Source organism: Cervus elaphus, chromosome 3 (assembly GCF_910594005.1).
Source record: "Cervus elaphus chromosome 3, mCerEla1.1, whole genome shotgun sequence".
NCBI lineage: Eukaryota > Metazoa > Chordata > Mammalia > Artiodactyla > Cervidae > Cervus > Cervus elaphus.
The window spans coordinates 53489672-53517093 of record NC_057817.1 but is presented as its reverse complement, the minus strand read 5'-3'; the positions used below and the strand labels follow the sequence as shown (position 1 = coordinate 53517093).

At 56.0% G+C, this 27422-nt stretch overlaps 3 protein-coding genes across 5 annotated transcripts; 1 reads left to right on the top strand and 2 right to left on the bottom strand.

The window, feature by feature from the left end:
* Positions 1–48: 48 nt before the first annotated feature.
* Positions 49–16561, bottom strand: AGAP2 (ArfGAP with GTPase domain, ankyrin repeat and PH domain 2). Of its 3 annotated transcripts, XM_043888599.1 has the most exons (19): positions 11483–13509; positions 9738–9796; positions 9045–9132; positions 8772–8857; positions 8477–8624; positions 7288–7422; positions 6855–6964; positions 6260–6418; positions 6028–6114; positions 5839–5943; positions 5293–5455; positions 4992–5111; positions 4121–4249; positions 3162–3221; positions 2784–2932; positions 2593–2683; positions 2247–2469; positions 1862–2117; positions 49–1675 (listed from the first exon to the last, which is right to left on the bottom strand). In XM_043888599.1, the coding sequence occupies exons 1-19, from the start codon at positions 12636–12638 to the stop codon at positions 1433–1435; spliced, it is 3567 nt and encodes a 1188-aa protein (XP_043744534.1). In that variant the 5' UTR covers positions 12639–13509; the 3' UTR covers positions 49–1432. The 3 variants fall into 3 exon arrangements, with proteins under 3 accessions (XP_043744534.1, XP_043744538.1, XP_043744527.1); XM_043888603.1 differs by lacking the exons at positions 3162–3221; positions 11483–13509 and adding an exon at positions 16286–16561; XM_043888592.1 differs by lacking the exon at positions 3162–3221 and having other exon boundaries at positions 11483–13348.
* Positions 16562–18712: 2151 nt separating this feature from the next.
* TSPAN31 (tetraspanin 31) lies at positions 18713–21611 on the top strand. The gene is made up of 6 exons (XM_043888698.1): positions 18713–19043; positions 19589–19756; positions 20027–20107; positions 20432–20563; positions 20861–20974; positions 21079–21611. Exons 1-6 carry the CDS (start codon positions 18981–18983, stop codon positions 21151–21153), a joined length of 633 nt encoding a protein of 210 aa, XP_043744633.1. The 5' UTR covers positions 18713–18980; the 3' UTR covers positions 21154–21611.
* A 189-nt stretch (positions 21612–21800) lies between these two features.
* On the bottom strand, positions 21801–24870 carry CDK4 (cyclin dependent kinase 4). The gene is made up of 8 exons (XM_043888680.1): positions 24668–24870; positions 24030–24266; positions 23721–23856; positions 23436–23603; positions 23185–23294; positions 22881–22931; positions 22608–22743; positions 21801–22192 (listed from the first exon to the last, which is right to left on the bottom strand). The coding sequence occupies exons 2-8, from the start codon at positions 24245–24247 to the stop codon at positions 22100–22102; spliced, it is 912 nt and encodes a 303-aa protein (XP_043744615.1). The 5' UTR covers positions 24248–24266; positions 24668–24870; the 3' UTR covers positions 21801–22099.
* Positions 24871–27422: the final 2552 nt, after the last annotated feature.

Here is a 27422-nt window from a genome sequence, read left to right as displayed (position 1 = left end):
GCCATTCTCTGACCCAGCTCTTCAAGAACAGACCAGCAGCTCACCCCCTAGACAAAATCACTTCCTCTTTAATTGCTGTTGATGAAGATTCACACCACTTGCCTTGGAGGAGATGAGGGGGTAGTATCCCCTGCTGCCCCCGCCCCTCTTCTCTCCCCAATTACCTGGTCCTCTGCAAAATATTTTAGCCAGGAGAAAAAAAAAAAAAAGAAAAGACCGGAAACCACTGACACAGACGGCCCAAGGGCTGGGTTGATCGAGGGAGGCGGGGCTGGGCCAGGGAAATTCACCCCACCACCCCCTTTCTGGGGATGGGACAGGGGGGGTCTGGAAACCCTCCCAGCCACCTCACACCACCTTGACCCTGGCTGGGAGGGATCATGGGGTTGAAGGATGGGTCTGGAGCTGCTCCAGTGGGAGGGAGGGGCTGGACAGGAAGAATAGTGGGGGAGGGGCCCCACTGTAGGGGTGCCCCCGACCCCAGATCACCACGGGCGCTGCACAGTCACAGGGACGCCGTCACGGTCACAGACACTCACAACCCGAGAGCACCCCCGCCCCGCCCCACCCTCTGCCCACCCTCGGCTTCCCCTACCCTGAAACGCCCTCCCCAAGCCCTGCCCGCCCCGCCCCTTGGTTGGGGAACAAAGCAATAAATTACAAGGCCCCGCCCCAGTCCCCCTTAAGCCCGCTCTTGCTCCGTCCCTTCTCCCTCCCAAGATAGCAGTGAGGAGGGACCCAGGTTTTTGGCTCCCCCGACCCTTTAGCTTCCATCCATGGGTGGATGTGGGGGAACGTCCTGATTTCCACTCCTCTTGGTCCCTTTCACGGAAAGGGTTGGGGACCCCCTACCCCCATGGGCAGCAGGGGTCCTGCCCCTCGCTGCCCTTCCCCCTTCCCTGGGCAGTGAGGTTAGCATGGAAGGGGTAGGGTCCCCCTTATCGGCCCCAAGTCCCAGGGCGAGCCTTCCCGCGTACTAACCCCTCCCTGTGGCGTGGCGTCGCCCCAGGAGCCAGCCTGGGCAAATGCTCCCGCCGTGGGACAGTCGAACCCAGGCAGGACTTAGTCCTCTCCCCCACCCCTAGGGGGCGCGAGCGGGCACATCCAAACGGCCAGGAGCGTGGACCTCGGCGGGGGAGTCCCTCCAGCAAACACCCAGCGGGTAGACCCAGAGCAATCCGAGTGCGGAAACGGTGGAGAGGGTGCGTGTCAAGCTGGGGTCTCCATGCCTCGCTGGGGAGAGGGAAGTGAGTTTGTGTTTTCCGGGAGGCGCGGGGGCTGTGCCCTCTTGCAGGGATGGGGTGGGGGAAGAAGTGCTCCCGCGGGAACGACGTGCGGATCGGAGAGGTGAGTGGGTGCATCTGTCCAGCGGTCACCCGGTGTGGAGGTGCCCAGCCCGTGGGGGGGTGGGGGTGTCTCTCCGGCGGCGCAACTATACCAGCGCGACTGGGGCGTCGGCTCGGCCCACGCTGGCGGCGCTGCTCCTGCGGCGGGGGCTGGGCGTGGCGGTGATGCTGGGGGTGGTGGCCGCGCTGGGGGTGGTGGCCGCGCTGCCGCCCTCGCACGGGCAACCGTGCTGGAGAAGGATGTCGGCGCACAGCTGGCTCCCGGCCTGGCGGGCGTAGAAGAGCGCGGTGCGGCCCTGCGCGTCGCGGGCGGACACGTCGGCGCCGTACTAGAGAGGGCGGAGACGGCCGCGTCACGGTGCGTCCCCGGGGCCAATCCCCTCCCGCCGGCTCCCCCGGGTCGCCAGGCCCACTCCCACGGGGTGCGTTTGGGGATCTCGCCGCGCCCACTGCGCGCCTGCCTGTTTCCCAGACCGAGCCCTCGAAGCCCCCTTTACCAGCGCCGGTTCACCTACCCACAGCAGCAGCTGCGTGATGACGACGTGGGAGAGCTCGGCCGCCAGGTGAAGTGGGGAGCGAAGCTGCGGGTCCTCCACGCTGGTGTCGAGCGGCCCGTGCCGCGCGTGGGCCAGAAGCAGTAGGACGGCGGCCACGTCCTGGGCCTGCACCGCGGCCCACAGCTGGGGGCCCAGCGGTTCCTCGGAAGTGCCCAGCGGCGCCAGGAACAGCAGCTGTTCGTACTTGGCGCGAATCCATGACTCACGCTCCTCCCTGCAGGACCGGAGATCAACAGGAAAGGCTCTAGGGACCTCCCACCCCAAGACCTCTGCTCCCTACCCAGGGGACCCTCTTGGGAGCTGCGCACACTAAGTCGCCCCCACCCCTCTTCTGCACGCGCACCGCGAAGAGTCCCGCGTGGGTTTGACGCGGCCCCGCGTGTCACTCTCCCACACGCGGTTGGCCATGTCGTTGCCAATGGCTGTCAGCACCAGGGTCAGCTCCCGCGGCCAGTCGTCCAAATCGAGCGAGCGAACGCGGGACAGGTGTGTACCCAGGTTCCGGTGAATGCCAGAACACTCGATGCAGATGAGTGCGCCCAGGTTCAAGCTGGCCCACGTAGGGTCTGGGGAAGGAATGCAGGGGTCAGCTCCCTGGCCGAACAGCTGGACGGGCCACCCAGCAGCATTCATCAATTCCAGCGAACCGCACTCCCTCCCGGGTCTCTCCACTGCCCCCTTGTGCTCACTGGGGGCCCCGCAGTCCACGCAGATTGAGTTCCCCTTGGCATTCCGGATCGCCTGGATGGCCACGGCTTCGCTTTGGCTGTCTGTGCGCAGCTGCAGAAAGGGTTGGAATTAGTCAGACTCTCCCTCTGAGCCCTTCTCCGGACGCCTCAGACACTCACCTCTACTCTCCGCCCAACACCCGGCCCTTTACCTTGACCTTGCTGCTCTCACAGCATTGGAGACTGGCGAGGATCTGACTTTCGATGGCCTGAACCCAGGCGTCCCGCTCCTCAAAACTGGCTGCCTCGAAGTGCCACGTCTGACCAGTGCTGGACACGATCAGGAACTCGAAGTTTTCCTCTAGGTGGGGGGATGGGATGGGGTCATTAGGGACAGAATTCAAACAGGAGCTGCCTGGCCCAAACCATTCCTCCCAGAGATCCATCCCAAGCCCCTGGGAGTGGAGCAGAGTGGTTGGGGAAGCAGAGGGGGCGGGAGAGCAGGAAGCCCGCACATGCAGGGGAAGGCAGGGGCACCCCCACCCCTCTGCACCCCAGCTCAGCGCCCCACCCAGCTCCCCACTTGTTACCTGCTTTATAAATATTTCTTAAACTACCAAAGGATTTTAGTTTCCACATTTTGCGCTTGGCTGGTTTCCCGAAGCAAAGGAGATAGAGACAGAATGGAGAGCAGAACAGAGAAAGAGACCAAGAAAGGAGAAAAAGAGAGGCAGATGGAGAGATGGAGAGAGAGAGAGTGACAGAGAGAAAGCAGGACAGAGATGGGGAGAGAAAGCAGAACCAAAGTCAGTGGCCCCCGAGCAGAGAAGAGCGGAAGCCAAGAGCCATGAGAGGAGGCAGATCTGGAACCTGGGTCTGAGCACCCGGCAGAGAGCAGGGGCGGTAGGGACCGGGGATCATGACCAATGAGGAGCCGGGTCTCTGGGAGGGGAAGGGATGAACCAGGATCTGAGGGAACATGGGGAGGGGGGACAGGAGTTCAGAGGCCAGGGGTGAGGGGTTCCTGGGGTTCAGGAGGAGTCTCACGGGTCTGTGGGAAGTCACAGGGAGGCAGGAATGGAAATCACTGTAGTCAAAGGCTGTTGTGGGGGCTTGGCAATCAGAGAAAGTTATTGGGAACAGGAGCTGGGTGGGCAGACCCCAGGAGCTCAGGACCCACTGGAGGACACTGAAGTCAGGGGCCGAGTCCTGGGGGAGAAGGGGGCCTTCTGGGCACAGGGGCTGCGGTGTTAAGCAGAGTTGGGTCCGGAACAGGAACTAGAGGGTCATTAGGAGAGGGAGCGGGAGCTACAGACTTACAGGGGTCATTGAGAACAGGGGCTGGGGTCTATTGCCATAAAAGGCATTGGCTGGGGAACGGAAGGAAGCACAGGGGCCGAGGGCATCCATCCATTTTTCACTAAATAATGTACAGAGTGGTGATGATAGCCAAGCACTCCGCTCAGGCACCTTTCCCCTCCTGCAGGGTGACCTGGAGTTTGGGGGTGAGGGTCCAGGGTGAGAGTGAAACTGCCCCCCAGGGCCTCACCTTCAGCCTGCCCAGCCGAGCCTTCAGTTTTAGATGGTGTCGTCAACTTTTTCCTCCTCTGCTTCTTCACCATGGGAGAAGGAGGGGGTTCCCGACTCAGGGGGCTCAGGTCTCCAGATGGGGTACAGTCTTGGGGAGGGGAACACAGCTGCCTCAGCTGCCGCCTCCACAGATTCCCTGATTTCTCCATAGCCTGTCTCCCCTGAACTACATTTGGCATTTTAGGGTCCCCCTCCTCAGCCATCCCTCTCTAGGAGGTCCCCCTTGATCAATCCTGGGGAGAAGGGCAGATGAGTGGTTTAGAGTCAGACCTGTACTCAGATCCTGGCTCTGCCACTTACTGGCCTTGAGACCTTGAGCAAGTCACTTAATCTTCTGAGTCTCAGTTTCTTCATCCCTAAAATGGGGATAATAATCTTGACCCAACAAGGTTGTTGTGAGGACCACTTGTTACAATGTTACTTGCTATTTGTTTAAAAAACACATATTTCCAAACATTCCAAACGTTGATGGCTGGCTATGTGCTGGACAATGTTCTCAGTTTAAGCCTCAAAGCAACTCTCTGAGGTAGAAACTATTATCTCCATTTTACAGATGAGGAAACTGAGATGTGGAGAGGTCAAGTAACCTGCCCAAGTGGCAAGCCAGGATTCAAGTTCAAGTTCAGGCAGCTTAGCTCTAGAACCCACTTGTCTCAGCCATTATGCTAAACACGGTATGACTGAGCTTGGTGCTGGGTACCCAATCACTGCTTGGGGTGTCCACTTATTCACTGAGTCCAGCCTCCAAGCTCCCACCCCAGTTTTACTTCCCGCTGCATCCCTTCTGGACCTGGAACAACACAGTAAGTGGAGGGTGATTCCTTACTGACCGGTGCTGAGGGCTCGGGCCAGGTTCCGGTCTGGCTTCAGCAGGTGCTTGGATGTCTGGTCTGGTGGTGGCTGCAGGGAGCTGGGGCTGGGGCTGGGGCTCGGGGCAGGAGTGGTGGCTTCTGTCAGATGGGGAAGAAAATAAGTCCTCAGTGAGTCACCCAGTCTCTGAGTGACTCCTTCCGTGGTCCCTGGTCATTGCCCCCCTTCCCGTTTAACCAGCCCCAGTCCTCTCTTCCTTCCTCCTCCTCTGTTTGCGAGCCCTGGCCCCTCTCCTGCCCCCCTGTCAGCAGCCCCACTCACCAGGACCTTCCCCCATCTGGACCGTGCTCATGTCCTTGACCAGCCCGTTGATGCTGGCTGAGGGGCCAAAAGCAGAGATGGCCCGTGGGGGCCGCTTGCCAGGGACCTTGACTGTTGTTCGTAGTAAGTCCATCTCCTTGCCATGGGTACTGTGGATGTAATCCTACGGGAGTATAGGGGGTTGAGAGTGTAGGGAATGTTGGGTCCTCAGCGGTGCTGGGAGACAGCCAGTATTATGGGCAGAGAGGGGCTGGAGAGAGGGCTCTGGGAGCTGACTGGCTTGGGATGAGCCCAACAGACTGGGCCCAGCAGTGTCTCCCCCAGAAAGCATCCCTGAATGGCAGGCCAGACAGAGGTCTTTTCTCCATCTGCTCGCACTGGACGGCAAGTCCTCGGGAGATGGATTTACATTTCCATCTGCAGCACGGGCACATGGTCGCTGCCTAACAGATGTTTTGCTCAAGTAAAAAGAAGAGGACCAGACTGGAAGAGCTAAACGTGCACCCGAGGCCAGCCACTGGGTCCCAGCCAGCCTCCGGCACTCACATTAATGCTGGGATGGTAGAGTAGGAAGCCATTACTGGACAGGGTCACATATTTTTTCTTCCATTCTTTGTTCAAGGAGTTGCCACTTCGCTTTAGGAGGAAGCTCTGAAGAATGGAAAGAGACATGTGGGAGAAAACCCAGTGAGGACCAGCTCCCCCCAGCCCGACCCCAACCCCGGGGCCACCCACCTGTTTGATGGGGATGGCTCGCCCACTTCCCGTTGTCTCTCCCCGACTGTCCAAGCTCCGTTTCTCAGAGTCACTGCCCCGACGATTCTGGAACAGTTACTGGCATCAATTAGAGGATGGATATGCTTATGGAAGGACATGGGAGACAGGTGAAGGGCCAACAGATTTAGGGACCAGGAAAGATAGGCAGGTAACAGGGGCCAGGCGGATAGGGGGTTACAATGTCCAATACCGCAAAAAGGCTGGTCCTACGCTTGGCTGCCCGGTGCAGGGACCCTGGGGTGCTCAATCCGGCCACTGCAGCTGCCTCAGCCCGGAGCTCCCGGTGACCGACATTGGGTGAGGATGGGAGAGAGGAAGAGTAGTCGCTAGTGTGGCCCCCGTTACCAGCCTGCAGGCAAACGGAGGGCTCAGAACCGCCGAGGGGCCCCCAGCCTACCGGGTTACAGTTACATTGAGTGATGAGGAATTTGAGATATTCCCTCATCTCATCACCATTTATTTGTATTACCATTAATAAGAAAACTCCTCACTAGCGTTGTCACAGTGCTTTAGATTTTGCAAAGGTTGACTTCACAAGTATTATGCCATACAATTTTCCTGACAACCTTGGGATGTTTAGGTGAGTTGCTCAAGGACACTGCAAATGGTGTTTCAAACCTGGTTGATTTCCAGTCCGATGCATTTTCTACAAACTGTCGCCGCCATTTCCATCTGCCCTCACCCCCACAACTCCCTGGGGTTCTCTGTTCCTTCCTCTCCTTGGGTCGCCAGCCCCTCCTCTAATTCCCACCAGCCCTTCTTTGGACCCTGAAACCCTGACTCACCTGCCCGGCTACAGGAGTGGAAGCTGCTGAGTGGCTTGGGGAGCTGGGGAGGGACTTGCAGGCAGCCAGAAGCTGCTGCTGCTTTCGCAAGGTCACCACTTTCTGGGCCACTGGGGGAGGGGAGGGGAAGAAGGCATCAGCAGGGCAGATATCCAAGACCACCCTTTCGTGCCCAACTTTGAGAAATGCCCAGGAGATAACAGGCTCCAACTTCCTTGTCACCGTGGCCTTCATGCCACCTGTGGCCTTGCCAGCTCCTCCTGCCCAGAAGGACCTGTGGTTATTAAGCAAACCTTCTCTGACCTCCCTGGTCCCTCATCCGTCCCACACAGGCTCATTTCCTGTCGCTCACAGAGGGAGGCCTGGAGGTGGGACCTTGAGGAATATCCAAGTCCCCCGCTCCCCAACACATGCAGGGGATGGCCAAGCTCACCCTCCTGGAAGACCCGATCCACATTGAGCCCATAGGTTGCACAAGTCTCATAGTAGCTGCAGCGCTTCATCTCAGCACACAGGGCCCTGGCTCGAGCATCGCCCACCACGCGCGGGGAGGAAGCGCTGATCCTGTCTGAGGGGACGAGAGAGGAGTGGTGGATGAGGGGTCCCATGCCCACTCTGCTGCTTTCCTTTCTTCTGGGCTCTAGTCCTAGTCTGGGACCACTAGGGATACGGTATGAGACGATATCCCTCCTATGACCGGGTGTGATGGGAGCGTATAGCCTTTTCTGAATGTTGGGCCCAGCTGCATCACGAGCAGGCTGGGTGAGCTCGGTGTGCGAGTCTTCAAAGAATACTCCAGAGCTGACTGGAACATCCTGATGAGGTCTGACGTGGCTGAGACTCCTGAGTGGCATCCCCCTGCCCTGCGAATTCAATGAGTCCTGAGCTGAATGAGGGGACACCTGGCAGCACGTGAACCGGGATGAGGCTGAACGTCCGTGGTAACGGGTGGGCTGCTCATCTGCAGCAGGAAGCCAGGAGGCAAGCCACAGGTGGAAGCAGCCACCTGCGGGACAGGCGTCCAGAAGGAAAGGCCTGCCAGCTTCGTACAGGTGGGTCCTGGAGAAGCTTTCCTTGGCTCTGCTGGGGAAGAGGGCCTGGTGGTGGCATCAGGAAACAGCAGTGTGGGAACACCCAGCAGGTGACACCTCAGAGGAGGGCGGTGGCCACTGCAGCTGCCCTTCCTGGGGGGGTCCTCTTTCCTCTCTCAGACCCTGGGGAGTTTGTGTTCGGTTTAACGACTCTTACTTAGAGACCAGGCTCCTTCCGGAGGGTTACTGAAATCCCAGGGGCCCTGTCCACACGCCTTGCCGAGCCCTCATTGCGTTGGGTGATACACAGTCGCAACTCCCCTGAAAGCAGTGCCCCCCCAGCACCCCCTTACCTTGTGTCCCCACCAAAACCCCAGGGGCCCTGCCCACACGCCTTGCCGAGCCCTCACTGCGTCGGGTGATACACAGTCGCAACTCCCCTGAAAGCAGTGCCCCCCCAGCACCCCCTTACCTTGTGTCCCCACCAAAACCCCAGGGGCCCTGCCCACACGCCTTGCCGAGCCCTCATTGCGTTGGGTGATACACAGTCGCAACTCCCCTGAAAGCAGTGCCCCCCCAGCACCCCCTTACCTTGTGTCCCCACCAACGCCAGGGCAAGGCCTCCTCGTCCTTCACCCCGAAGGGAGCTCAGCTGCCCGTGAAGACGGCTCACGGCCTGGAAACTGTTCTCATCCTCCAGGCTGAAGACGAAAATCACAGCATCTGCCCAGCCTGAGAACTTGCGGAGGGTGAGGGAGCAAATGGATGGTCAGACAGGTCCACTCCTCTGGATGTTACTCCCAAGGAGACCTGGGAAACCAGAGGCCTCTCCTTTGGCCAGTGCTGACCCCAGCCCGCCCGCCTACCCCATCATCTCATCCCTCACCTTGGCATCAGGCGCCCCAGCTTCCTCTCGGATCAACACCAGATGAGTCTGTCCATCCACCAACATTTCTTTCTTGTGCTGCTCACCTGTCCAGAAGAGTTGGGAGTGATAGGAGGTCAGAGGTCACAGGTCACCAAATCTCCCCACGCTCCTTGTATTTTAGCTGTTGTGGCTGCATCGTTCCCCCTGGTCACCATACCTGCAGAGTCATTAATCACACTGCCCAGAGCCCTGACCCCAACCCTTAGCTTACTACGGCTCCTGAGAACTCACTCTCTGTCTTCTCCAGCACCTGGTATGAACCAGTCAGGAATCGGTGAATAAGCGATGACTTCCCGCTCCGGGCATCGCCCAGCACGCCCTGAGGGAAGGTTGTGGAGTAGAGATGGAAGGAATTAAGACAAGGCAGGATGACTGAGTCTGAACATTCCAGAGAACTCAGAGGGACTGGCAGTGTTAAGTCTTCCAAGCAGGGTTCTACAGGGCCTGGGTGACATCAGTCAGGAGGGCATTTGCGAGGATCAGGCCACGAGTGTTGTAAGAAATGATCACAAGCTGAAGAATGTCAATTCAGTGCCTTTTTTTTTTTTTTTTGGTGTTCTGTTGTTTAGGAAACATATCAGATGCATGTCTGGTGAGGGACATGTCACAGCTCTAGGCACTAGTTGGAAATTTTTACCCAGTTCTAGGCAACAGAACCTGAAGGGCTGAAGGGGAGAAGTCAGAAATGAGGAGAAACCTGGGAGAGGATCATGGACCAGCAGGAAGAAGGGAAACTATAGAAGAAGTAGTTATGAGGATGTATCAAGCCCCGGGAAGGCGCTATGAAGCTAGAATCTCAGGAGAACTGGAAAGCTATCCCCCATTTTCATAGAGGGAGGGGAGGGAAGAGGTGATGGTGAGAGCTGAGAGTGCCAATGGCAGGGAGATCAACCTTCACACAGACAAGGAGACTGGGTTACCTACCAGGCGCAGTTCAGGAATGGAGCGGCTCAAAGTCCATTCCTGGCTATTGACCACAGCTTCTGTAACAGAAAAGGAGTCTTAAGAGGGATACTCCAGGCCAAGGAGGGCTCCCAACCCTGTTACCCCTCCTCCTTTTGTAGTTGCCCTGCCTGGGCTGGAGAGCTGTGTGGAAAAGCTGAGTTGAGAGTGGTCCCCAGTCCTCCCATCCTAGTCTCTCTCCCCACAGCTGTTGCTGCCGCTCAGTGGTTGCTTAGCAACAGAGCCAGCAAGACAAAAATACTTCAGCGGGCATCTCCCTTAAAACACATCCCCAAACGTGAGTCCCTGTCCCAGACTGGGGGACCAAGGCTCTGACAGTGACGGGGTCTTCCCTCTGGAAGGCGAAAAGGTGTCCTGCTTACCAAACTGACTGATTCCCAGGGTAAATCCCCAGAAAAAGGGACTGGGACATAGGAGGGAGTGGGTCTGCCTCAATCTCCCTTTCATAGGACAGAACCTGAAGTGAAGATATCATTCCCCCTTTTCAAGGTCAACGGCACTGTGGCCCTGACCCCTCCCCACAGCCCAAGGAATGGAGCTTGGATTTTTCTATACCCCCCGCTCATACCCTTCTCACCGGCACCCTCCAGAAGAACGATGGGGAACCGGGCTCCACTCCCAGGCCGAGAGAAGCCACCGGCCTGGGTAGGGATAGGGCGGGGGGCGGGAGAGGAAAGATGCTCCTTCCGCCCGCCGGGTCCAGCCCCCGCGCCTGACACTAGCCGGACGTTCCCGGGGCGCCGCAGCTGCGGCGGGAACTCTGGGATCCGGAGCCATCTGCTCCCACCCGCTCCAGAGCCAAACCCCGGGGGCCGCCTGCGCTCCCGGACTCGCCACCTCTCCCGGGAGTGTGAGCTGAACCGAGACGCCCTCACCTCTCTCTTCCAGAAAATAAATAAATAAAGACAGCCCCCCCCCCCGCCCCCGCCCCCGGAAAAAAAAACTACTTTCTCCGTACCCCCTCCGAAGTCTCCAGGGGTAAGAATTGCCTTTGCAGCAGTTCCACCCCACTGAGTCACTCCCGGTCAGGCCCCCTAGGAATTTCAATGCACTCTGGGGCTGGGGTGGGCGGCGGCGGGGAGTGAGGCTACCTATCCAACCCCTCACTTCACACGCAAGTGTTCAGCACGTTCCCGCCCCCGCGCACTCCTGTACTGCCCAATTCGCATTCCCTGCATGGAAAGAACCCTGTCCCTTCCTGCTAGAGGCCTCACCAGCCTGCTCTCAGCCCAGCAAAAGACCTGTCCCGGGCGAGGACTGTCTGCAAGGTCACTCTGCTGCCACCCACCCCAAGTGCTCAGGAGAAACTGAGGCTTCCCCACCCCTTTCTCCCTCAGTAACCGTCTGGGCAAAGCAAAGCCGTTTCCATGCTCCCAGAGGCCAGCTGAAGCTGGGAGTGGAGTCTGGGGCCTCTCTGGGAGCAATTTCCTACAACCATGCTGACCAAGGGCATTATTTATCCCAGAAAGCTCTGAGGCTTTCTGAGTCCCTCTGACATCGTCGTCTCCCATGTCCCACAATGCCTACTCACCCCGCTTCTAGGACCTCTTATCCTTTTTGCCCCAGTTCTTGGCAGAGAAATGAACCTGGCTCATCCGTCCACCCAAGAAGCTGCTCTCCGTCAGCCCTACACACCACTCCTCCACCCCGAGCTGAGCATTCCAGGTGCCCTCCCCTCCCTGTCCTCAGGCCCTGGGCCTACTCACTGGGAGAGGCGCGGAGCTCTGCACCCAGCAGCTCCCTAGACCCGCTGCTGGAAGACAGGCCTGGGGGTCCGGGAGGGGGCCCGGGGCCAGGAGGCCCGCCTGTGCTCTTGGTAAAGATGCCGCTGATAAACTTGAGCATCTTGCGGTCCCGAGTGGATGCTCGGCCCCCCTCCCGGCCCCGTTTCAGCCCGGGAGCCGGAGCCTCCAGAGTGACTGGAGTTGCAGGCCCGGTGGGCAGCGCGGAGGCGGCGGAGACGGCAGAGGCGGGAGCCAGTGTGGCTGGGACGGTCAGCGGAGGAGGAGAGCCGGCGGGCGGTCCCGGGTGCAAGTCACTGTTGTCCAAGGTCTTACTCTTGCCTTTCCGAGGGGACAGCTTCCCTCGGACTCCGGGCCCAGCCCCGACCCCACCAGAGGTCGTGGCGGCCGCTCCCCCTCCCCCGGCGGAGCCGGCGGCGGCAGAAACTCCAGTCCCGGCACTGCTCTTTGACCCCTTGACCCTGGGCTTGCCCTCGCTTTCGGGCCATGACAGGCGGCTACCGGCGCCCTTGCCCCCGCCGGCTTTGGCGCCACTCGTGGTCACGGTCTTGCAAGGCTTGGGAGCAGGCGGAGGAGGCGCCACCTTGAGCCTCCGGCTGCCGGTGCCGGGGTGCGGGGAGGACGAGCCGGGGACGCCGACGCCCGCCCGGCCTTCGGGTTCCGGGCCCCCCCAGCTCGGGCTGCTGAGCAGGGGGCGCCGGGAGGAGGTGGGGGCGCCCCCGGGCTTGGGGTCTGGACTCAGCCCCCCGGAGAGCGGGGGTCCGGGAGGGGCGGCCCAGAGGGAGAGGCGGCGGCCGGGAGCCGGGGAGACGGGGCGGGCCGGGCTGGCCGGAGCCGGGGACAGGGCGAGGGGCTCGGCGCCCCCGGCGCCCGCGCTGCTCGTGCTGATCCACAGCGCATCCTGCCGGTGGAAGAGCCGCTCGTGCCGCTTCTTGCCCGGCTCGTCAGCGCCTCGGGGGCTGCCGGGATCCGCGGTCTCGGTACCTCTGGTCCCAGGGGCGCCGGCTGCGGCCGCAGACGGAGAAGGCGGCGGCGGAGGCACCGACTCGAGCTTGACCAGGGTCAGCGAGATGAGGTAGGTCGTTGTCCGGCGCTGAAGCGCGCCCGCGCCCCGGCTCATGGGGCCCCGAGACCCCCGAGCTGGGGAGGGGAGGGGACTCCCCCGGACTGCCTCAGGGGGGCCCGGCCATGGGGCCGCCCTGCTCGCTGCCCCCAGCCCCCGGACCCCGCTGAGCCCCCGGCCCGGCTCCGCTGTCGCCGCCGCCGCCGCCGCCTTCGCTTGCGCCCCCCTCCCATCACACGGGGCGCCCCCTCCCCATGCTCCCCGCCCTGCGCCCCCACCCCGTTGGAACCCCGGGACCTTGGTGCTGCTCCAAGGAGGCGCGCCGGACCCTGCACCCCGGCCTGGGTGGGGGCGCTGAGATGGGCGGGGGAGGGCGGGGAGGACTGTAGTGGGGGCAAAAGGGGAGAGGGAGGAAAACGGGGCAGAAAAGAGGAACCCGGGGCTGAGGGAGAAGACCGGTGCGGGGGAGGCAGGGGCGGGGAATGGGGACTCGAGGGACAGGGGCCGCGGATGGGGGTCGGAGAGGGGGTCTTTAGGAGGGTGGGAAGCTAATGGGGCTGGTCGTGCGGGGGATTCGCAGGGGCGCGGGGAGGATGCTGGGCATGGAGATACAGGCGCCGGCGGGGGAGGAAGGAGGGAAGCCGGAGGGGGTGGGAACCCACAGGTCTGGGGTCCGGGAGAGGAGGGGAGTGAGATCCGGGCGCAGGGTCCGGGGGGCTCGCCGGGGCTCGGCTCGGTCCGGATGCGCGCTGTGTCCGGGCGCTCCCCTCACAGTGAGGAGGAGGCGGCCCCCCGCCCCCCCACCCAATCTCCCCCCCACCTTCTCTCCACCAGCACGGCTGTCTGCGAAGGCGGTGCAAAATCCAGGACTGGATTTCCCTCCCAAATCCTGGGCTGGATTTCCTGGGACTTGGACTCACCTACTCCAACATCGAGCCCCCCCCTCCCCAGCACACCTCGGTTAGGGAGCGCTACCGTTGGGTGTGGCCTTTAGGCTAGAGAGTAAAAATCGTTGTATGGGTGGGCAACCCCCGGCGAAAACGGAGCAAATTCGGGTTCACTGTCAATCGCGGGGAAGCTGACGTGGGAAAATGGGGAGCCTTGAAATCCTTTCCCAGGACCCCTTGTTTTCCCCAGGTACTTGCACGGGTTCCTCTTCCCACGACCCAGCCCCGGCACCCACCCCCACCTTCCACACGCAGTGCATTGACTGGGCCATGACTTGAGCCTAACTGTCCCAAAGTGAACTTGGAAAGTGTTCCCCGGGGATGGGGACAAACATGGAACTTAGCAGGGTGGGTGGAAGGAGGGGCTGCCTCAAGTGGAGAGAGATCTACGGAGTGGAGGAGCCCGGAGGAAAAGTGAGTCCCAAGGCTCCAGCTTGGGGTGGAAGGAGAAAGAAGACGTTTGCAGATCGACACCACCCCCCATACCAAAATGCATCCGGTCTCCATAGCAACCGTAGCTCCAAGAGCGCCTCAGAAAGAGCGGGGATAAGCAGAGAGGAGGCTCCGTGCGTACGGTGGGTGGGGGGACCGGCCGGGCAATGGAGGCGCCACCTTCACACCTGGTTACACACAGGCCGAGCGTTTAGCGGCCCAACATACAGACCCCCTCAGCTGCGGCAGAGGGTCCAGGCCTCCTCTGAGTCCCATTCAATCTCCTGAGGTTTTCGGGGGTGGGGCTTTTTCCCCGAAGGTTAAAGAGGAGATAGAATGAAAATGCTCGGTGTCCTCCAGCCCTTTAGGGACCCTGGAGTTAAGGCTGACTGTCCTCCAGCCCAGGGAGAAGGTTGAAAGGGCTAGGCCGATGGAAGACAGACGATGAGACGGGCAGGTGTGAGGCACCAGTCGAGGGAGGCCTCCCTTTCAGCCTTGAAGTCCCCTCCCTGGGACTCGGGGAGTCTCAGCGTTCCCCTAATTTGGCGTCCCACCCTCCTGACGCAGCGGAGACTATAATAAGTGCTGCCGTGGGCGGCTCTTGGAGGCAGAAGCCAGCGGCATGCTGGGCCTGGTAGGGGATGGGGGGGGGGGGACGGTACCAGGATGCTGGGTGCCCTTTGTTCTCCCTGAAACTTGTACCCAATCCCTCCGCGGTCCTCACTCAGCACCCACCAGCGCCCCACTCCCAACTGCAGCAAAAGGATGACACCATCCCCAGAACCGAAGACCCTTCAACAGCCTTTTCTGAAAGAGAGGGTGAAAATGTGTTGCTTCTGCTTAATATTCCTTCCTTTGGTTGTCTCAGTTTTCCTTTATGTTCAATGGGAGCAGAATCCTGTCTCTTAGAGTGGAGCGGAACAAATTACTTAGGAAGAGTGGTTTTCTCAGAGAGTTTAGCCTCCACCCTTTCTCTCTCCCTCCTCTCCATAGATAAGCTGTGTTCCTCTACCTGGACTGAAACTCTTTCCTCCCCCACTCTTTTTTTTTTTCCCTTAAGCAGCTGGTGGAGCTTGCAGTTCCTCCCTAGGAGGCCTCATGGGGCCACTCCCCGCTAGGTCTCCTTTTCTGACCCCTTTAGGGAAGGTATCAGCTGTAAGTCTTGGAAAAGGTGGGGGAGAGATGGTGAGGGGGTACCAGTGGAAGAAAGGCAAAAGGAATGAAACTGTTCCCTTAGGAACCTGAACCAAACTGTTCCTTCCCCAAGTGAACCGAAAGTTCCTTTCTGCTGGCCTCTACTATCAGAGGGGTCTGGCAGGAATCATCCTTGATGGAAAGAACAGTCTCTTGCCCACTCACCCCCCACTGCAACCCCCAGGTAGGCAGCTAAGCGTGGAGAGCCTGGAAGAGACCAGGGTGCAATGGAGGATATGCTTCACCCAGACACCTTTAGTGAGCAAAGTAGCTAGCTTTTATTGGCTCTCTGCAGCTTCAGAGACAAATTAAATGACGCCAGACCAGAGATGACCTCCAGCTCCACTAGTTCCCTAGTGGTGGGGCCTTGTAGATAGAGAGAAGCTACTCCCGCCAGGGCCCCACCACAGGACTGAAGGCTGGGGTGGGCAGGAGGATGTGGCGGATGGTGTTGCCATGGCAGCACTTCCTCCCTGTGTTGTCATCACTTGCTCTAATGGCACTAAGGAGGTAGAGCGGAAGGTGTGTGTGGGGGGAAGGCAGGAACAGGAGTACGGGGAGGAGAGGGGACCGAGGAGAGACCTGGGGACTTCTCTGCACTTTCAGCTGCACAGAGCAGGCTGTGTGAGTGTTCGCGTGTGTCTGGGAGCCTGAGATGCTCTGCGTGGTGTATTTCTGGTATGCATGTGTGTGTGTGTGTGTTCGCTCTACAGCTGGAAAACAAGAGGTCACTGATCCTTCGTGGATCCTGGGAATGACCACATTATCCGGTTCTGGAACCTCCTGTCCCAAACTGCTTCCTGCCCCAGACTCCCCCAGCAGGGTCTACATCTGCCATGGGTCTGTCACGGCCTGTCTTCCTCATGCTCACCCACTTCTCCATTGCCGAGGTCAGCTCAGCAGTGACCTTTATTTTGATCCCCTGGGAGGAGGAGCAGAGTCGGGGAAAGAGGAAGAATGATACCTCCTCTGTCTTTTTCCATCCTTTCCACATGTATTCTTCCCCCAAGGCCAAGCTCCATCTTGGGAACCAGAAAGTGGCTGATTGGGAAATGATGGATGACGCGGCAAGCCCTTATATGCCCCTGCTGGTCCTAAGACACCCAAGTTGGGAGCAAATCCTTCTCTTACCTCGTACGCTGTCCAGCGAGGCTTGAATGCGGTCCCGAAGTTCAGGGTCGCTCACCCTGTCTGCCAGCTTCCTGAGGCGGTTTAGGGCCTGCCTGGCCACCTCATGTCGCCTGACTTCTGCGCGAACTGCAGCCACGGCCAGCTGCCTCTGGGCATGCATGTTGCCCAGACCCGTCTTGCTGGGCTAAGAGCAACCACTGTTCCCGAAGCCCATGGCCCCACAGCCCCCAAACCCCAGAAGGCCCCTCTGCTCAGCCTCAGAACACCCCTCCCCTGCCCGCCCTTCCGTCTGTCTGTCGACTTCACTTCCTGACTGGTGAGTTTCAAACCCACAGCCTGGGTCAGCACTACCTCCTGCATCACCCACCCCCTCTAGCGTTGGCCTGTCAGCTCTGCCCGCCAGCCCCTGCCACAGCTCCCCAGCCCGGTGGATGGAGAGGCCTTAATGAGCATCCGAGGGCCTCCTGTGGGAGGTGGCTAATTAAGACGGGTGTTGGAGAGGGGAGAGTGTGGCCTGCCGGGTCCCAGGTGCAATCCCAAACTCTTGGTGACCTACAGGTTTGTGTGCATTCTCAAACCCTCACAGGAATCCACACACACTCGGCCTGGCACCTTTAATGCCCTGCATTCCAGCTTACAGCTGTACTCCCCACCTACTCTGCACATCCAAAGGGTTCACACACTTAGCATCTTGCAATGTAACCCTCAGTCGGCTACCCCACCGCAACCACCTCCTGCTTGAAAGGGCCAAGTAGGCACAGGGAGAACAAGGTATGGAAGACAGTAAGCCGTAACCAGACAAAACCAGCAGGCTCCGTGTTCACTTTCATAATAACTGACTTGTCTATAACACTTAATAGTTTACAACACACTTTCATATATACTGACTTCACAACAGGCCCAAGGGGTAGGATTTTTATCCCTATTTGGCAGAAAAGGAAACTGAAGCTCAGAAAGGCCAGTAAGAAGTGACACAAAGATACGGATTTAGATATTCTGGTTATAATTCTGGTACTTTTCACTACACTGCCCAGCTAAGATGCTTGCCAACCAGCTTCCCCTATGCCTGATACCACTGTCCTGTCCTTGATTTAGTCCCTGAAAGAGGGTGGGTGCAGAATTGAAGGACAGAAAGAAGACGCGGTGGGGGGAGGGAGTGAAGAGGAAAACAGTGGGTTAGTTTGATGGAATCATTTTGTTTCAGGACTTAAACCTTTCTGGCCCTGCCAAATGCCTCTTCTCCTGTTTATCTTACTGATACTAATTTGTGACGGACGGGGGATTTTAATATATGAATGTGTAGTTGGAGATAAGAGAATTAGAGTTGGGATTACCCACTGGAAACTGTAAAATAGTCCAAAAGAGAACTAGCAGTGAGTGTTTACTATGTGCCAGGTAACCATTCTATATATATTCTAAGCATTCTATAAGTATATTGACTCATTCAATTTTCACAACACAAGAGGTAGGTGTATGGTTATTTATCCCCATTTTACAGATGAGGAAACAGGCAGAGGGAGCTTAAGTAACTGGCCAAAGGTTACACAGCTAGTAAGCCGCAAAGTTGGAAGCCCTGCGGTCTGACTTGCGCGGTAAAATGGTGCCACTTATGCGGTCATAGACTCTAAGTACACACGAATGTAAATCATTCTGTAAGGCTGAAGGGAGGTTTTTCATTTGTGTTCCTACTACGACTGCCTCTTTCTTTTGGTGGAAAGAGGAACTATGTCTTTTCCTATCCCCATGCAAAAGGCGGCGCGTCAAAGCATTTATTCCTTAATAAACAGATATTGATCAACCACTACGCCCGCCCCTGGAGTGAAAATGTGAAGGCTCCGCCTTCCCCTGATATTTATTCATATTCCAGGCCCCTCCCTTTGTCTTTTTTTTTTTTTTTTACCGCGCAGGATCAGGCATGTGCTCTGAAGACTCCAGCACACTCATGTGCGTCTTGTGGTTTTGTCACATACAGGAACGCGCCGCTCCGAGGCTGCTAATTTTCATACTGAATTTCTAGCATGTTCACACCCCATCAGGAGGGGATGTGTACTAGCGGACGCACTTGCAAAGATGAGCATGTTTGCTAGGTGGCGGTATGCCCAACCTGCGGCCTCTGTGGCCAGGCTAAACAGCTGAGTCTTGCTTCTCTGGGTGTCCCCGAATGTGATGCAATAGTAGCAAACGAGAGCGTCATCATGAGGTCATTGCGGGGCAAGGGGAAAGGGGCGGGAGGGCCGTCCCTTGAGGGGAGGAGCCCTTTCACCTGGCCCCTGAAGCACCTTCTCTTCACCGGAGTTTCCCGAGAGCCTCCTCCCTCGGATAAGTCCTCTTGCAGCCGCCACCACAGAAAACTCCGTTTTCAATCCGGGGTTTTGAAATTTAGGCTCCGGTCCCTATGAGACGCTCTGGAAGCCCTGCCCCCAGTTTTAAGTTTCCACCAATAAAGAACCTAAAGGAGGAGCCGGCAGGCGGGCCAGTGACGCGATGCAGATTGGCTGGCATTCAGTCCACCGACGTCCTAGATTAGGCCCGAGTTTCGCCAATCCAAAGGCGGGGGTGGGACGGTGCAGGCGCAGAGGCTTGGGTTTGGCTGGACTCGATTTAAAGAGACAGAAGCTGTCGGGGTCCAAGAAGACGGTCCGCGAGACCGTCCCCCCAAGTCCTTGGGACCACTTGGGTCCCCAAAGCTGGGGAGATGGTTTGCGGAGGCTTTGCCTGCTCCAAGAATGCGCTCTGCGCGCTCAACGTGGTCTACATGGTGAGGTTTTAGAGGTGGGGGGGAAGCTCCAGGGCGGAAAGGCCAGTGGAGAGAATGTCTAGGGGACTTCGGATGGGGAGAGGGATGTACTGGGGTTCCGGGAAGATTCCCGGGAACTTCCGGCGACGAGGGGATTCCTGGAGACTTCCGTGGGAAGAGGGGAGACTTCCGGTGATCAGAGCGTTTATCTAGGGGTGGGGGGGTGGTGAAGTGAAGGCTCATCGTGGGGCTCAAGGCCCAGCCCTCCCTCTTCTGAATTTAGGCTTCTCCCAAATGGAAGTGATGGATGAAGCTAAGTGTTCCATTTTATGTTCATACACTTCACGCTCCCTGCCGCCTCTCAGCCCTGTTCCAGCCGTTCTGACCTCTGACGGGAGTGGTGTCCGGGGACGGTCCTGGTCCTGGTCCTGGTCCTGGTCCTACCTCCTCTCGCTCACTCACGCAAAACTCAGCTCTCCTTTAGTGTCCGGCACCGCTCTGACCTCGGCCCTTGGCGGTGATGCACACTGGCGCTCTTTTGAGATACACCCTGCTGTTTCCTGTAGCTGGTAGGCTTCTTGCTCATTGGAGTGGCTGCGTGGGCCAAGGGCCTGGGTCTGGTGTCCAGCATCCACATCATCGGAGGAGTCATCGCGGTGGGAGTCTTCCTTCTTCTCATCGCGGTTGCTGGGCTGGTGGGCGCTGTCAACCATCACCAAGTGCTGCTTTTCTTTGTATCCTGACCTGAAGGGGCCGGGGCACCGGGCTCCTGGGAGGACTGTCAGCTAGGAAGTCAGAAAGCAGGGCAGGAGACCTCCGGTGTTTGGGGGGGTATGTCTCCTTGCCCCCCCTTATACCATACTCTATGAAACAAAAGCCAGTGATTTTGTTTTCAACTGACATAACTGTGTCAGTTCTTTGACTAGATCAGATTGTTATTATAGGTGGACCATAAAGGAATCTGGGACTTTTCTTTTTTTTTTCTCCATAACTCTTCCTCTCAGTACATGATCATCCTTGGTTTGGTCTTCATCTTCCAGTTTGGAATCTCTTGCTCATGTCTGGCCATTAACCTAAGCAAACAGGTAAGAAGGTGCCCTTTCAAGTACTCACTCCCCCCGCCCCCCCAACCCTCTAACCTCTTGACTCCTTACTCTGTCTGGCTCCAAAGATCATTCTTAGAGCCACTACTTCCAGAGCTGTTTGCTTCCTTTGGGATGTCCGGCTGACCGACCATGAGCACCATCCAGAAGGAAGTGGATAGTTTCTGTGTCTGCACCTTTGCTTTTGAAGGACGTTAACTCCCTTTGCTTAAAAAAGGAAACTGAAGCACTGGAACTGGGGTGAAAATGTAGGGGATTCTTAAGGTTAGCAGCATCAAATGATTTCCTTCTGCCTGTATCCTCCAGACAGATGTCATCAATGCTTCTTGGTGGGTCATGAGCAACAAGACCCGGGATGAACTGGAAAGAAGCTTTGATTGCTGTGGCTTGTTCAACCTTACAACCCTGGATCAACAAGATTATGCTTTCTGCACTGCAGTGAGCTGGCATGGCAGTGGGCGGGGGGGTGGCGGTGGTCTGTGTGATAGAAAACTGGCTAAGGCCGATGCTCACATTGGCAGATTTGAGCTCGTGATTGCCTGTCTCTAGCAGCTCACTCGTACTGGGGCTGTGTGCTGGTAGCTGGGGGATGGATACAGATTCTAGAGAATTAGCCAAGTGAGTCCAGTCTATAGGATACTAATCAGGAACTGGAAAATAATTCCTAGAGTCATTCACCATAGTTACGATACAGCACCGTAGCATCAAACATGCATGTGTGTGTTTTTCCCTCAGGTCTGCAAGAGCAGGAGCCCCACATGTCAGATGTGTGGAGAAAAATTTCTTAAGCATTCAGATGAGGCCCTGAAAATCCTGGGGGGTGTTGGACTCTTCTTTAGCTTCACAGAGGTAACATTCTCTAGTTCCCTTATATCCCTTATGCCTTCTCTACACCTCCAAGTCTTAGCCCCAGATTCATAGTTTGTGCGTATCTCTTTTCTCTCTGTCTACAGATCCTTGGTGTTTGGCTAGCGATGAGATTTCGGAATCAGAAGGATCCTCGAGCCAACCCCAGTGCCTTTCTATGAGACTCTGGATCCTTCTGACATCTCTTCTGCTGTCTGCTCTCCCTAAGCTTTTTTTTCCCCTTAAGGAAAACTTGGGGTCTCTAGCCCTTTTTGTTTGAGAAAAAGGAAAGGCCCTTTGCCATGTTCCCTAAAGATGACTGAACAGTTAGGCTTTATGCCTTGATGTTTTACTGGGAGAAAGATTATAAGGAATAAAGAAAAACCCTTCTTCCTTCTTCTCTCCCTAAGTGGATATGGGAAGTTTCCAGGATTACGTGAGATGGGATGGGGGTTGGAGTCATTCCTGGCTGTTTCCCCTCTTCTCCCTTACACATGCTGGACCACCTCAACACATCTTTGCTCCAAGGGTAAATCAGGGACAGATCCAGAGAGAAAACTACCAAGAACTCTTGTAATAAGGAGGACCTGGTTGGGGAAGTTCAGTGAATATAAAAATAAAAACCATTTAAACTCTATAATCAAAGAAGCCATGTAAGTGCCTTTTCTTCTCTTGTTAGTTGAGGGGCTCCACTGACTATGTAGACCCTGTGATCTAAAGATAATCTGCAAGGAAGTTCCATCTTCCAAATGGTTTTTTTCAAATCCCCAAATAGTAAAGCCAATCAGAGGAAGAAACATTAAAAAAAAAAAAAAAAAGACCGTATTTCTTTGTTTTGTTTGTCCTGTATAAAAAAGGATCCCAATATAAAGGTATAAAGAAGGAGAGAACAAGGGACATACCCCTTGGTGTAGGGACACAGGATAAGGATAAGCCTCAAAAGGGTGGGAGGGGAATGTCGTTAAGGCAGTAAAATATTGTCTGTAAAAAGTTGGAGGAGGAGTCGCCACAGCTTCAGAGGTGAAGGCAGAGGTTGCCTTCTCAGTGGTGGGGCTCTCCACTCAAGTGTTCAAAGGAAGGGAAATTTGGTGGTCTCTCGCCTTGGTTCTGTTCCAGCCATTCCGTTGCTCACTCTGCGTCACCTTCTGCCTTGTGTAGATAAGGGTGCTGCAGCGCTCGGAAGGCAGAGATTCGCTTGTGTGGGTTAAAACTCAGCATCTCCTGAGAAGGGACACAAAGGTCAGGAAACATGCAAGAAACAAAAAAGACTCCTGCTTACCTCCAGCGATAGCTAGAATGGGTGATCTTCTCTATCCCTCTTGTGGACAGCCGTTCAAAACAGTAAAAAAAAAAAAAAAACCAGCCCGTTCACTGACAAGTCTCTGTATCAACAATGCACTTGGATTCCTTTTATCCTGCTCCATTTCCCCCTACTGGTGGCTCAAGTGGTAAAAACTGCCTGCAATGCAGGAGATCTGGGTTCAATCCCTGGGTTTGTAAGATCCCCTGGAGAAGGAAATGGCAACCCACTCCAGTGGGCTACAGTCCATGGGGTTGTAAAGCGTCTGACACGACTGAGCGACAAACGTGATTTGCCCCAGCAATCTCTCCCAGTGCCCATGCCTGAGTCTATTACCAGCAGCAGCTGTGCTCCAGATTCCTCCAGCTCAGGGACCACCGACTGCACTGGCCGGGGCCCTCTGGGGGAAAAGGCTCCTCTGGGTAGAGACACATCTCGGGGCCAGTCATCCTCTGGGGGCAGTCCGATCAGGCTATGGGGAACAGGAGAATTCTGGTCAGGAAGGCCCTTTTCCAGCCCCCATCTCCAGGGGCAAAGCCAGCTGCTATCAAGGGCTCAGTAGAAAGAGGACTCGAAATGCAAAGTTCTTCCCCCTTGCAGGTCACTTACTCAAAGATTTTGCCTAACTGGTCAGCTTCAGAGTTTCCACAGAACAGAGGCCTAAGGTGAAAAGAGACATTCATTCCGGTAGCAGTCTTTCAAAGACAGGGTGGTAGATGACTGCTTAGCGGCTCAAAACAGGGCGTGAAGAATAAAGGGCTATGAAATTCCTAATTCTGAAATTCCTAATTCAGAGTTTCCGGCTATGAACAAGGTGGCCAGTAGTAAGTGGAAGAGCGGGCAGGGTATGGGTGTGGTTTATGAATAAAAGACTGGGGAAATTAAAAATGTTTGGGATACTTGGGCCCCATACTTTCGACGAAACATCTCTGCGAAGATACAGCCAACGCTCCACATGTCCACGGGTGTTGCATATGTAGACTGCAACAGAACTTCCGGAGCGCGATACCAGAGTGTAACAACCTGATAGGAATAAGTAGTGTGGATGAGAGTCCTGCAAGTTATTGCAAAGCACATGAAAAAACACGTTCCTTCTCAACTGCTATGGGCAACCACTCTTCTCCCCCAGCCAGATCCCATCCTGGCCACCATCATTCTACTGACCACAGGGGTAAGGGCCATCTGGTAGCTGTAGATTCTGGCCAGGCCAAAGTCAGCCAGCTTGACTGTCCCACCACTTGTCACCAGAATGTTCTCTGGCTTCAGGTCTCGGTGAACAATGCAGTTGGCATGAAGGAAATCCAGGCCTCTTAGAAACTGACGCATCAGATCCTGGTTTGGAAGCGGGAAGTACAGAGAAACTGGGAACCAGGTGCCACACCTGAAATTACAACAGAAACTACCACGAAGGTCTCAAGCTACCTCTCAGGGTCTGCCCACCCTACTTACCTTTATGGTCTCCACTGGCAAGCCTGGTGGGGGTGCCTTATCCAGATACGTCCTGAGGTCTTGGTCCACATGCTCAAACACCAGGGTCACTTTGGTCTCCCGGTCAGTCCGGGCTGTGGCACAGACATCCATGAGCCTGGCCAGAACAAGTGGTCACTCGCTGAGCAATGGTCTCGGACCGACCGACCGGGCCTCCCCTACCTCCTCGGGGTTCCCACGCCTCTTCCGGCCACCACTCCACATCTACAGGTTAGATGTGGAGTCTTTTTCCTTTCACGACCCACTCCCACCCTTCCATCTGCTTCTCACCTGACAACATTGGGATGCTCAAAAGCCTCCAGACGCCGCAGTAAGGCCACCTCCCGAACGGTGCTGATGGGCAGGCCCCCTCCAGCACCTCCTCCATTGGGGACTCTTACACTCTTGAGGGCCACAAAGTGGCCACTGTGGGGGTCACGGGCCTTGTACACTGTCCCATAGGCACCGACACCAATTTCAGCCACTGGCTCATATCGGGAGGTAGCCATTCTCAGACCAGAAGAGAGCCTACAATCACAGAGGCTCAATGAGCCTGCAGCAACAAAGCGACTCCCACGAAATACATCGCACAGACAACACCAGCAGCATCCCCGCACTTCCCTGAGGGCAGCCCCCTGGGTAACACAATAACCCCAAACCCTCCAGCCACGAGAGGCCCTATCACTTTTTCAAAAATGCATTTTCCTTTGGGACCACCGAGCCCGACACAAGGGAAATCCCATACGACACACCCCCTACATCAAAGACCCAACACCCAGTTCCTGAAATTACACCTCCAATCGGCCACAAAGGAACATTATCACATCCTGCCCCACTTCCCGCCCTCGAGCAATCCTTCTATAACCAGCCCGCGTCGGACGCAGTGGGGGGCGAGAATGGTCCCCATTCCTGAAAAGGGCTACGCTCACCTCGCCCCGTGTCAGGAGCTGCGGGGTCGGCCCGTTATCCGGACCCCGGAGCCGGTTCCTGCAGCGCCATACACTCGAGGTCTGTCCTGGGCAGCTGGACGCTACGGGCCCGACCATAGACACAGGCCGCAGGCTAGAGCGGCCCCCTTTACCCCCACCCTCACCATGTGACCAGCTGCCAAAGAGGCGCGCGGAAATCGGAGGGGCGGGGCGAACGCCGGACGTTCGGACCACGTGACCAGGCTGCTCATGCGCAGAGGGGCAGCCGGGAAGCGGCTTTGAACGCGAAAGGGGCGAGGAGGGGAAAGAGGTGGAGTAGAGATGATACCACGTGATCTGTTGCTATCACACGTGACCGCTTGACATTGCTTGGAGGAGCAGAGGTGTGGTTACGCTGAAGGGCACGTGACTGGCTGCCTTAACTCTGGCTGGGGCTGTGGGGCGGAGGGGCGGGAGAAGAGAGAGGGTGGAGGCCAATACGGTGCCATGGCAACCTGGGCCACCCAGGATTCCCAACTCTGGGCTGCAGGCCGAGCCTGAGTCTCACTACCCGTCTCTCACTCTCTTTAAGCGGGGAGGTGGGTCGAGGGACGGGAGGTGGTGCTGTCGTCTTTCTGCTCCATCGCCAGCGGAAAACATGTTCTCATTTGTGTCTTTGTTTCATTCATTCATTCAGCAAATGTTTACTGAGTCCTTGCTTCCTAATCGGGTGGAGAGGGAGGTGGGAGGGGGGGATCGGGATGGGGAATACATGTAACTCCATGGCTGATTCATGTCAATGTATGACAAAACCCACTGAAATGTTGTGAAGTAATTAGCCTCCAACTAATAAAAAAAAAAAATTTTTTTTTTCGTGTCTCGACCTTTTTTTCAACTAGTGATAAGGTTATCTATAAAGATATAGTCCCATATTTTATATGTGGTCATGTAAAATAGGGAGTAGGCAGTGCCCAGTTCAGTTCAGTTGCTCAGTCGTGTCTGACTCTTAGCGACCCCATGGACTATAGCACCCCAGGTTTCCCTGTCCATCACCAACTCCCGGAGCTTACTCAAACTCATATCCATCGAGTCTGATGCCATCCAACCATCTCGTCCTCTGTCGTCCCCTTCTCCTCCCGCCTTCAATCTTTCCCAGCATCAGGGTCTTTTCTAGTGAGTCAGTTCTTTGCATCAGGTGACCAAAACTATTGGAGTTTCAGCTTCAGCATCAGTCCTTCCAGTGAATATTCAGGACTGATTTCCTTTAGGATAGACTGGTTGGATCTCGTTGCAGTCCAAGGGGCTGCCCATCTGAGTACGAAACTAGTATTAAAAGACTGATGGAAGGCAGGTTAGTACAATAATCCAACAGGACGTGTGGCAAGGTAATGTCGTCCCCTCTTCCCAACTTCCACCTTTTCCTGGGAGTGTTAAAGCAGAGACCAGATACCTTCTGGCAGAGAAGTTATTGATGAGCTGGAAAGAGGAATACTTGACCTTTAAGGTTCTTTTCTGCAATAAGATGGTATGACATGTGTGTATGATATTATATACATCACATAGAGAGAGACATAGGAGTGAGCATGAGCAAGGAAGTTATCACCACACTGCATGAAAATGAGTGTTCCCTTCTGCAAACCTTGTGACTCCTTATATGGGGTCGTTGCATTTCTCTTTTTTCCCCTGTGGCCAGCTTTCCTAGACCTTACCCTAAGAGACTTTTCCCAAACAACCTCTGCTCACAGACATCTAGGTAGACAACAGGCAAGTTTCTCTGACTTCCCTTGTCTTACTGATTCCAGCTTCTTTGTCTCCCAACCCTTCGAGAGAATGGGAATAAGGAAAAGAAGGGATCAGTTTCTCATTTATGATAAACTGTCTAAAATCTGAAACCATTCTTTTACTCTATTTGCTCTCCTTGTGCCCTAACTTCTGTTCTCCTTAATCATCTGGCTGAGGATATGAGTTCAAGCTTGAGATTCATATAAACCATGCTCCAGGGCGAAATGGAAGACTTGTCAGTACAGATTTCCCCTCTTTGCATTCTGATAGTTGTAGTCCTGGGCCTTTGCTTGCAAAGGCAACTGGAATTCTGGTAAGAAAAATCCCAAGGTGCTAACTGATTACGGGGCTTGTGAGGTGAATGTTTCATTGACTATTTTGCTAGGATTGGTGGGTTTGTAAACCTCTGGAAGGCTAAGTGTCTCTGAGTGTGTTAAACTTCCGTCCTACACCAGCAAGGTCCCACTTTAGCCTCACCCTCCACATAAGCTCGCTGTTTTTAAAATAGAAGTCATCCTCCATCTTGGCTTGGGTTCCAGACCCTTTTTCTGATTCATTCATCCATCCATCCGAAATATTTGAATGCTTTGTAAGAGCATTACTCTCCTTAATCACTTTCTATTGAGGATCCTTAGTTTGGCAGTCTGTCCCTGATTACATACCCTCCCTTTTCCTGTTAATTACTTTTTTTACTAATTAATTTTTTCCCAGTGTGTTTGACCCAATGAACTTCCCTGGAATTCCTTTCCCCACAGCACTGATAAGGAGAGGAGAGGGAGGATGTAACTGTAAGGTAGAAATAAGGGATGAGAGGGTTCAACTGGTTCTTAGGGTCAAGATCCCGCCTCCCATACAACAAAGAGCTAAGCATGTGTGTGCGTGCTCGGGTGTGTAGGTGTGTGTGTTAGGTGTGGTTCACTTCAGTGCAGTGGTGGTGGGTCAGGAGAATACCAGGAAAGACACTCCCCCCTTTAACACTCCGCTCCTTTGCTCA